General features: G+C 43.6%; 1 protein-coding gene across 1 annotated transcript; it reads right to left on the minus strand.

Annotated features, from left to right (window-relative positions):
• Positions 1-257: 257 nt before the first annotated feature.
• Positions 258-1,319, minus strand: LOC138361000 (uncharacterized). Its single transcript, XM_069320482.1, has 4 exons — positions 1,144-1,319; positions 916-1,029; positions 751-807; positions 258-544 (listed from the first exon to the last, which is right to left on the minus strand). The coding sequence occupies exons 1-4, from the start codon at positions 1,259-1,261 to the stop codon at positions 258-260; spliced, it is 576 nt and encodes a 191-aa protein (XP_069176583.1). The 5' UTR covers positions 1,262-1,319.
• Positions 1,320-11,595: the final 10,276 nt, after the last annotated feature.

Consider the following 11,595-nt stretch of genomic DNA (forward strand, 5'->3'; position numbering starts at 1 on the left):
CATTTCTTCAACCCATGAATTTACGAGAACTTCCACCTCTTCCTGTGTAACAGTCTGAGTTTCGCCTCTAATTGAAAATACTTCGTCTAATATTTCATATTGATCGTCGGCATGATTAAGTTTTTGCAAAATTAGGCTTACGTCAGGGTAAATGTGAAATGAGGGAGGGAATTCTTCCTATATTTGTCTGAACTGATTCTCTATATATTCTATAAAAAATTCCCTATACCTATTTATATATACGCTGGGGTCAGCGTCTAAATGACCGGGATGGAGAATGAATGTCTCGAGAATGATCCTTCGAAATGGCGTATGACTTCTAACACTCTCTGAACAACGTGATCTATGTTATGTACCTCTGGGGAATCTGGAGCGTTGACTTCTTCATCTGATATGTCATGAACAGAGAGTTGATTGTCTTCTTCATCTGAGGATGCCTGCAGGTTGCTGTCTGGTGCATCTTCTTCTAGCTCCTGGGACAGCTGGGGTTGACTGCGTACAGGCGTGCTCCACTCAGAGGGTTGGGTTGAATCCAGGGGCGATTCTGTAATATAATATTAGCAATAAATAAACGTTAAGAGGAAAACAAATTTGAAAACATTAAGAGGATTTGAAAACCTTAATAGGAAAACAATGTTTGTAACTTTAAGAGGAAAATATCGTCTAAATAAGAGGATTTATTAAGAGGAAAAACAAAAAGTCTAAATAAGAGGAAAAACTGAATTACAGATAAACAATAATATTACTTACGAGCTGGGATGTTGATTCCACCAAGTATGAGATTCTCTTGATCACGAATAGGAACTCCTGTAATGGAATCATTTTTCTGTATGAGTACATATTACTTGTTTATACACTTGTTAAAATATACAATTATTAACTTTTTAAATTACGAAAATTATTGTGAAAACGTACGGTTATTTATGATGCGACGGCGTTTGGGTGGAGGTTCAATGACGTTTCTGGCTTCGGTGGGAGGTTCCTGGTTAACGGACCAACGACAGTACGGGCAGGAAGTAGAACCATGAACTGAAATAAGAATAATATATATAAATTGACTGTCTGTATGTATGTATGTATGTGTGTTTCAGATATATATTTTCTTTGAAAGTTTATTGAATGTGCGAGAAAAGCGGTACTTACGATTTGCACAATAGAGTTGTCCACAGCTGGTACAGGTTACGTCAAAATGTCCAGGTGGTGTAGACCCGTTGCATCCTATACAGTACAGTCTGCATTCTTGAAGAGCGTTGATGGACATTTCACCTAGGCATGTTAAACATCGTGTTTGACACACATGCCTGATTTCGTTGTTGAGAGGAGACAGGCACAGGGGACACAGTGACATGATGATATGACTATGCTGGGGGGAACCTTGTGAACAGGATGAAGATTGAATGTTGACTGAAAGTGTAGGCCTCTAAGATTTTGGCCTTAGGCGATCTGAGGAGGCCCCTGAATGAGCGTAATAACAATAGTGTGCCCCTGAGTGAGCGTTTGGCTGTTTTATTAATAGCGAGAATGACTGGCGAATACTGGGATTAAACTCTTTATTATACATTGTGTAAACTAAAATTAGATGACTAAATAAATTATAAATAAATAAATAAATATGTTTTATTAACGCCTAATGTATATGTATATATAAATTATTACGGTGGCGAACGCTGACAATGACTGGTAGATGTCAGGGCAGGTAATCAGGTGATGATTGCCTCGGGCAGACAGCCTGGGGCAGGTAGCTGGTGCCAGCTTAGATAGTCTCGGAGGCAGTTTCAGTAATAAAGGTTACATTGAGATGCTTCGGTTGATTTGTGTAAAACTGACTGGTTAATGAAAAAAAAAATAAAACATTACGATGTCAGAAAAATAGGAAGAGAGAATAATATGAAGAGGAGAGAGAGAGAGAGAGAGGGTGGAGGGACGGTCCAGATATTATGGAGAAGATAAGATAAGATAAGAGGTAACCTGTATGCGACGTCTGGCTGACGGTCTAAAGTAAACACAGGTGACGCGAGAGATTGTGAGGTAAGGGGGGTAGGGAGGGGGTGTGAGGAACGAGCGGGAGATGTAGTGAAATGATTCAGATATATAGCAATATACTAGTTTCTAAGTAAGAAACAAATAAGAACTCTTAAAAAAACTCGTATGACATTATTTCATGATAAGAACTTTAACAAACTTCTAAAGTCTCGGAAATTATTTTCATCATAAGAACTTTAACAAACTCGTATGACATTATTTTCATTATAAGAACTTTAACAACTTCTAAAATCTGTGACTGACATTATTTACCTGAAAACCCTGGCTCATAAACACGAATTTGAATTTCTCCCATAAGAACTTTAACAAACTTCTAAGTCTAGGAAATTATTTTCATCATAAGAACTTTAACAACTTTTAAAATCTGTGTCTGACAAAATTTACCTGAAAAACCCTGGCTCACACGCGGGATATTGGAACCTGAAAACCATGGCTCACACGCGTGATTTTGGACCTGAAAACCATTGCTCACACACGTGATTTTTTCCCTTGGACCTGAAAACCATGGCTCACACAGAACATTTTTTCCCCCAGAAAAAAAAATGTTCTGTGCGCTGCCATCCACACTACTGAGAAGTACCGGCTATGTGGGCAAAACAAAAGTACTGGCTATGTGGGCAACACAAAAGTACTGGCTATGTGGGCAACACAGAAGTACTCGCTATTTGGAAAACAGAGTAGTACGGCAATGTGGGCAACAGAGAAGTAATCACTATGTGGGCAACAAAGAAATACTCGCTACGTGGCAAACAGAGAAGTACTAGCACTAAGGGCAACAGAGAAGTACTAGCTATGTTGGAAACAGAGAAGTGCTCGTTATGTGGGCAACAGAGAAGTACTGGCTAGGTGGGCAACAGAGAAGTACTCACTATGTAGGCAACAGAGAAGTGCTTGCTATGTGGGGAACAGTGAAGTACTCGCTATGTGGGGAAGACAGTAGTACTGTCCATGTGGGCCACAGAGAGGTACTGGTTATGTGGGCAACAGAGAAGTACTGGCTATGTGGGCAACAGAGAAGTACTCACTATGTGGGCCACAGAAAAGTACTGGCTATGTGGACAACAGACAAGTACTGGCTATGTGGGCAACAGAGAAGTACTCCTTTTGTGGGTAACAGAGAAGTACTGGCTATTTGGGCAACAGTGAAGTACTAGCAATGTGGGCAACAGAGAATTACTGGCTATGTTTGCAATAGAGAAGTACTGGCTATGTGGGCAACAGAGAAGTACTGGCTATGTGGGCAACAGAGAAGTACTCACTTTGTGGGCAACAGAGAAGTACTGGCTATGTGGACAACAGACAAGTACTGGCTATGTGGGCAACAGAGAAGTACTGGCTATGTAGGCAACAGAAAAGTACTGGCTATATGGGCAAAAGAGAAGTACTCGTTATGTGGGCAACTGAGAAGTACTCACAATGTGGGCACCAGTGGATTACTCGCTATGTGGGCAACAGAGACGTACTGGCTATGTGGGCAACAGAGAAGTACTCGTTATGTGGGCAACAGAGAAGTACTCACAATGTGGGCACCAGTGGATTATTCGCTATGTGGGCAACAAAGACGTACTGGCTATGTGGGCAACAGAGAAGTACTCGCTCTGTGGGCAACAGAGCAGTACTCACTATATGGACAACAGAGAAGTATCAGCTATGTTGGCCAAAGAGAAGTCCCGGCTATGTGGGCGATAGAGAAGTATTAGCTATGTGGGCAACAGAGATGTACTGGCTATGTGGGCCACAGAGAAGTGCCGGCTATGTGGGCAATAGAGAAGTACCAGCTATGTGGGCAACAGAAAAGTACTCGCTATGTAGGGCAACAGAGAAGCACTGGGTATGTGGGCAAGAGAGAAGTTATCACTATGAGGGCAACAGAGAAGTACTCGCTACGTGGGCAACAGAGAAGTACTCGCTACGTGGGCAACAGAGAAGTACTCATTACGTGGGCAACAGAGAAGTACTCATTACGTGGGCAACAGAGAAGTACTGACAATGTTGGCAACAGAGAGGTACTGGCTATGTGGGCAACAGAGAATTATTCACTATGTTGCAACAGAGAAGAAATAGGCTATGAGGGCAAAGAAGAAGTACCGGCTATGTGGGGCAACTGAGAAGTACTGGATATGTGGGCAAGAGAGAAGTACTCACTGTGTGGACAACAGAGAAGTACTGGCTATGCGGGCAACAGAGAAGTACTGGCTATGTGGGCAACAGAGAAGTACTGGCTATGTGGGCAACAGAGACGTACTGGCTACGTGGGCGACAGAGACGTACTGGCTATGTGGGAAACAGAGATGTACTTGCTATGTGGACAACAGAGACATACTGGCTATGTGGGCAACAGAGAAGTACTGGCTATGTAGACAACAGAGAAGAACCAGCTATGTGGGTAATAGAAAAGTAATGGCTATGTGGGCAACAGAGAAGTACTCGCTATGTGGGCAACAGGGAAGTACTCACATTATTGACAACAGAGAAGTGTCGGCTATGTTGGCAACAGAGAAGTCCCAGCTATGTGGGCAACAGAGATGTAATGGCTATGTGGGCAACAGAGAAGTACTCGCTATTTGGGCAACAGAGAAGTACTCACTTTATGGACAATAGAGAAGTACTGGCTATGTGGCAGCAGAGAAGTACTGGATATGTGGGCAACAGAGACGTACTGGCTATGTGGGCAACAGAGAAGTACTAGCTATGTAGACAACAGAGAAAAACCGGCTATGTGGGTAACAGAAAAGTAATGGCTATGTGGGCAACAGAGAAGTACTCGCTATGTGGGCAACAGAGAAGTACTCACATTATTGACAACAGAGAAGTATCGGCTATGTGGGCAACAGAGATGTAATGGCTATGTGGGCAACAGAGAAGTACTTGCTATTTGGGCAACAGAGAAGTACTCACTTTATGGACACCAGAAAAGTACTAACAATGTGGGCAACAGCGAAGTACTGACTATATGGCAACAGAGAAGTACTGGCTATGTGGGCAACAGAGAAGTACTCGCTATGAGGGCAACAGAGAAGTACTGGCTATGTGGGCAGCAGAGAAGTAATGGCTATGTGGGCAACAGAGACGAACTCGCTATTTGGGCAACAGAGAAGTACTCACTTTATGGACAACAGAGACGTACTGGCTATGTGGCAACAGAGAAGTACTGGCTATGTGAGCAACACAGAAGTACTCACTATGTGGGCAACAGAGAAGTACTGGCTCTGTGGGCAACATAGACGTACTGGCTATGTGGGCAACAGAGAAGTACTCGCTATGAGGGCAACAGAGAAGTACTGGCTAAGTGGGCAACAGAGAAGTAATGGCTATGTGGGCAACAGAGACGTACTGGCTATGTGGGCAACAGAGAAGTATTGGCTATGTGGGCAACAGAGAAGTACTGGCTATGTGGGCAACAGAAAAGTACTGGCTATGTGGGCAGCAGAGAAGTACTGGCTATGTGGGCAACAGAGAAGTACTCGCTATGTGGGCAACAAAGAAGTACTCCCTATGTGGGCAACAGAGAAGTACTGGCTATGTGGGCAACAAAGAAGTCCTCCCTATGTGGGCAACAGAGAAGTACTGGCTATGTGGGCAACACAGAAGTACTCACTATGTGGGCAACAGAGAAGTACTGGCTATGTGGGCAACAGAGACGTACTGGCTATGTGGGCAGCAGAGAAGTACTGGCTATGTGGGCAACACAGAAGTACTCACTATGTGGGCAACAGACAAGTACTGGCTATGTGGGCAACAGAGACGTACTGGCTATATGGCAACAGAGAAATACCTGCTGTGTGGGCTAGAGAGAAGTACTGGCTATGTTGTGTCGGGGTGTCTCTCTTTCTTGCCAGTCACCACCATGTATTAGTAGTGACAAACGTTTCTTACGGTAGCCCACGGGTCTGCTCTCGATCCTCACGGTGCCACTGTTCACCAGGAGAGTGTCTCAGTCTTTCTCCGGCTGGCCTCGTAGCCTAAAGATGAGTGAGAACACGATCCCTTCACTTGATCATGTGCCCGTCCCGATAGAGGGTTCTACGACTCACTATAGGTCGCCAACTGGTGTTTACCGTGTCCAGTAACACCTCAGTGGAATATTAGTAATATATTAGTGGCCCCAGGGAATACTAATCAATTTGGTAACAGGTAAGTATATGTGTAAATCACTCACTCTTAGATAGTCTCAATAGCAACAAGGTAATGGAAGGTTACCTTGAGGTTACCTTGAGGTGCTTCCGGGGCTTAGTGTCCCCGCGGCCCGGTCGTCGACCAGGCCTCCTGGTTGCTGGACTGATCAACCAGGCTGTTAGACGCGGCTGCTCGCAGCCTGACGTATGAGTCACAGCCTGGTTGATCAGGTATCCTTTGGAGGTGTTTATCCAGTTCTCTCTTGAACACTGTGACGGGTCGGACAGTTATGCCCCTTATGTGTAGTGGAAGTGTGTTGAACAGTCTCGGGCCTCTGATGTTGATAGAGTTCTCTCTCAGAGTACCTGTTGCACCTCTGCTTTTCAACGGGGGTATTCTGCACATCCGGCCATGTCTTCTGGTCTCATGTGATGTTATTTTTGTGTGCAGGTTTGGGATCAGCCCCTCAATTATTTTCCACGTGTAAATTATTATGTATCTCTCCCGCCTGCGCTCAAGGGAGTACAGATTTAGGCTCTTTAGTCGGTCCCAGTAATTTAGATGTTTTACTGAGTGGATTCTAGCAGTAAAGGATCTCTGCACGCTCTCCAGGTCAGCAATTTCTCCAGCTTTGAAAGGGGCTGTCATTGTGCAGCAGTACTCCACTCTAGAGAGCACAAGCGTTTTGAAAAGTATCATCATCGGTATAGCATCTCTAGTGTGAAAAGTTCTTGTTATCCAACCAGTCATTTTTTTTGCAGTTGTGATGGCTACTTTATTGTGTTCTTTAAAGGTAAGGTCTTCCGACATGAGTACTCCAAGATCCTTTACATTGCCTTTTCGTTCTATGTTATGATTTGCCTGAGTTTTGTACGTGGGTTGACACAAACATGGCGGTGGTTTTGTAGTTTACTTAAAAGATCTCAAGAATCATAACTCTGCATCAACAATATGGCAAAGGAATAATTGAGCAGCCTTCTCTCCGCCTCTTCACAATTCTGGAACACTCCGGGAATGGCAACACTCCCAGTTGACGTGCGTTCCCGCGCTCCACATACAGAGTTATTGAACGTTTGGCAACTCGCGAGATGCCACGCCCACTCACACTCCTCACTTCCTCACACTGTTCACTTCCTCACTAAACTCACAGTATTGGCCTGAGGCGCCTATTATTCCCTCGTATTCACAGTATATCACAACACTGGCATAATCACAGTTAACCACTAGACATATGAATATATTATTTAATAACTCCAGTATATATAGTTCACTTTATCAATATTTATAATAACGAGGAATCTCTAGGCACACAGCCTTACACTATTGAATTGTATATTTATATATATAACCTCTGGCACGAACTTATAATATAAATGACATGTAAATATAAATGTCCTCGTCACAGTAATCTCTTCATCAAACCACAGGTGCAATCACACACCATATAAATATCTCGTGAGAGCTCTATAGCATCTCCCTTCACAACTGTGTCTTACTAGAAACATAGACATTGGTGAGCCCTGCTCACGACATAGAAGATACTCTGGCTAATCGCGAACTAAAGGAGAATGGGAGGGAAACTGAATTACCTACTTCCACCATAAATGATGTGGACTCGTCCTATGTTGAGGGTTGAATTGAAGCTCCTGGTCCCGGCTTACGATCTGCTGTAGAGAACACCCCCACACACACTGATGCTCTTCCCAGGACCTCAACCAACACCCAAAAACCCGTCTTCTCCGGGCTGCTTCTCTAGGCAGGCTCTGTGCTGTGCTGTGCTGGGCCACATACCCACTCTTCACAACCCTTCCACTGACATGTGGCCACATACCCACTCTTCACAACCCTCCCACTGACCCGGGGCCACATAATCACTTTTCACAACACTCCCCTAACATGGGGCCACATACCCAATCTTCACAACCCTCACACTAGCACGGGGCCACATACCAACTCTTCAAAACCCTCCCACTGACACCGGGCCACATTCCCACTCTTCATAACCCTCACACCAGCACGAGCCACATACCCACTATTCACAACCCTAACACTAGCACGGGGGCCACATACCCACTCTTCACAACCCTCCCACTGACCCGGGGCCACATAATCACTTTTCACAACACTCCCCAGACATGGGGCCACATACCCACTCTTCACAACCCTCACACTAGCACGGGGCCACATACCCACTCTTCACAACCCTTACACTAGCACGAGGCCACGTACCCACTCTTCACAACCCTAACACTAGCACGAGGCCACATACCCACTCTTCACAACCCTCACACTAGCTCGGGACCACATACCCACCCTTCGCAACCCTCACACTAGCACAGGGTCACATACACACTTTTCACAACCCTTCCACTAGCATGGGGCCACATACCCACTCTTCAAAATTCTCCCCTGACACGGGGCCACATACCCAATCTTCACAACCCTCCCACTGACACGGGGCCACATACCCTCTCTTCATAACCCTCACACTAGCACGAGCCACATACCCACTATTCACAACCCTCACACTAGCACGGGGGCCACATACCCACTCTTCACAACTCTCCCACTGACACGGCGCCAAATACCCACTCTACACAACCCTTACACTAGCACGAGGCCAAGTACCCACTCTTCACAACCCTCACACTAGCACGGGGCCACATACCCACTCTTCACAACCCTCACACTAGCTCGGGACCACATACCCACTCCTCACAACCCTTTCACTAGCACGGGGCCACATACCCACCCTTCGCAACCCTCACACTAGCACAGGGCCACATACCTACTCTTCACAACCCTTCCACTAGCATGGGGCCACATACCCACTCTTCACAACCCTCCCCTGACACGGGGCCACAAATCCACTCTTCACAACGCTACCACTACCATGGGTCCACATACCCACTCTTCACAACCCTGACACTAGCACGGGGCCACATACCCACTTTTCACAACCCTTCCATTTGCACAGAGTCACATACCCACTCTTCACATCCTTCCCACTAGCACAGGGCCACATACCCACTCCTCACAACCTTCACACAAGGATGGGGACAAATACTCACTCTTCACAACCCTCCCACTAGCGCGGGGCCACATACCCACTCTTCACAACCCTTACACTAGCACTGGGCCACATACCCACTCTTCACACAACCCGTTCTCACACAAGACAGCACATATATGACTTAATGCTTAAAGTCAATATGTTGAATATGAATTAGTAAATATGTGATATATTCCCAGTTACTTTTTTTACCAAGGCCCAAAATCTTCCTCACGTACCAATTTACGTCTCACAGTACCTGTTCATCAACATAGATAGCAGAATATTCGTGATTGGTTCAATTATTAGGAAAATTGTAGTTTTCATGTCCCACATGGGTTGTGAAATTTACCTACTATTGTCCATGCTCTTAGAATATTACAGATCAGCTACTTCCTATTGAAGGCTCGTAGTTTTGTTTTGAGAAATATTAGTTGTTCTTAGTAAATTATAATAAGCACTAAAAATTATTACATAGAATAACAGTCCTTCACCAATCAATATTATATACCATAGTTTGCGCTTTACAAATCTTTAAAGGATGTTTTGTAGGAACGCTAACAGAAAACGATGTTACGTTGGAATGTCTATGGGGTAAACTACTGCAAACAGGACGGTATTGTGTCTACTATACCAACTATAGCTAGGATGGGTATATTGTCCACTACCACCTGTTAGGTGGGAAAGGGGTCCAATACCACCCACAGGATTGGTATGAGGGTCACATCCACCCACAGGATGAGTATGGAGATCACATCCACCCACAGGAAGGGTATGGGGTCCAATACCACCCACAGGATGAGTATGGCGTCCACTATAACCCACAGGATGGGTATGGGGCTCCAACCACCCATAGAATGGGTATGGGGCTCCAACCACAAATAAAATGGGTATAGGGTCCAATAACACCCACTGGATGTGTATGGCGTCCATTGCCGCGCGTCGAGCTCGAAAACCGCAGCATTCATCTCAGAACCATGCCTATTTCACACAGATTCCTTAATAAACGTAAGAGTTTTATATGTCACAAGAAAGATAGAAATATAAGCTTCATTCTAAATACCTTACCATGGGCATATTTAAATTTAAAGCGAAGATACGTGTACTTTTATAATAGCCGAGCTTTAACCCCGGACAGATTGATCGACCGAGCAACTCTCTCTCAGAACAATGTTTATTTCACGTGAATTCGTTAATAAACATATATGTTTTATATGTCTCAAGAAAGGCAGACATATAAGCTTCACTTTAAACACTTTAACATGGACATATTTAAAGTTCTAATGAAGATACATGTATTTTAAAAATTACGGAGCTCCCACCCCGTACAGACTGAACGACAGAGCAACTATCTCTCAGATCAATGTTTATTTCACGTAAATTCGTTAATAAACACAAATGTTTTATATGTCTTAAGCAAGATAGAAATAAGAGCTTCATTTTAAATACATTACAATAGACATATTTATAGCTCAAGTGAAGATACATATGTTTTTATAGTTGCGCTCAGTAGCTTGTCGGGCATGGAGTGCAGACGCCTACGCACTTGCCGATATATTGTATAATTAACAAAGATACGCTAATAAAGCCTAAAATCTTATATGCCTCCAGAAAGACCGAGATATAAACATTATTATGATTTCACCAAATGAAATATATCATGTTCGAGAACAAAGATATATCAATTTTAAATTAAGTTTCGACTCTTGCTCGGGCGAGAGAGAGGGAGCGACTCTCGCCCCATCTATTGGAGATTCTGTCCACTAAAGACCCAAAGCAACTCAAACCCTCCTAGCATTATTTAAGTAATGAAGTAATATGGTATATTTACTATAATGTGGGTGCTGAATGCAGAACATGAGAAAACATATAGTTACTCCAAACTAATATAATTTCATTATGAAATAAGTAAATAAGTAGCATCAAAGGAAGTCGACGGTCCAAGCGTCAATGTTGTGGAGCGACTTATCCAAGATATATCGTTGTTTGGAAAGTGTTTGTTGGCATATCCAGTTGTCGCACTTCTCTGCACAAATTATCACAAATTTAAATTATAGTGTTAACAAGTAGAATACGTATTTTTAATAAAATCTAACATAACTAGCCAGAAAACATTTAACATTTATTAAAAAAATATATGTTTGGAAGTTAAATCGACTTCATAGGACAATAGTTTTGTTATATATACTCGTTATTCGTTGACATGCGTTCCCTACTTAAACTACCATGTACTGTACTTATGTAAAATCTCCCATGTCTCTTCGCTCATCTCACCGAACCCTACAGGCTCTTTGATATATTGTTTAATTAATTGAGATTCACAAATAAAGCTTATAATTGTATATGTTATCAAAAAGGCAGAGCTTATTTTAGTTCATTTATTA

Source organism: Procambarus clarkii, unplaced genomic scaffold, assembly GCF_040958095.1.
Source record: "Procambarus clarkii isolate CNS0578487 unplaced genomic scaffold, FALCON_Pclarkii_2.0 HiC_scaffold_140, whole genome shotgun sequence".
Classification (NCBI taxonomy): Eukaryota; Metazoa; Arthropoda; class Malacostraca; order Decapoda; family Cambaridae; genus Procambarus; species Procambarus clarkii.

Excerpts from the sequence above, each read along its gene's own strand:
- LOC138361000 (XM_069320482.1), bottom strand. The coding sequence starts at position 1,261 with ATGTCCATCAACGCTCTTCAAGAATGCAGACTGTACTGTATAGGATGC. Across the intron at positions 1,030-1,143 it reads ACAACTCTATTGTGCAAATC|TTCATGGTTCTACTTCCTGC; the intron begins GTAAGTACCGCT and ends TTCTTATTTCAG. Across the intron at positions 808-915 it reads CCGTCGCATCATAAATAACC|GAGTTCCTATTCGTGATCAA; the intron begins GTACGTTTTCAC and ends ATTCCATTACAG.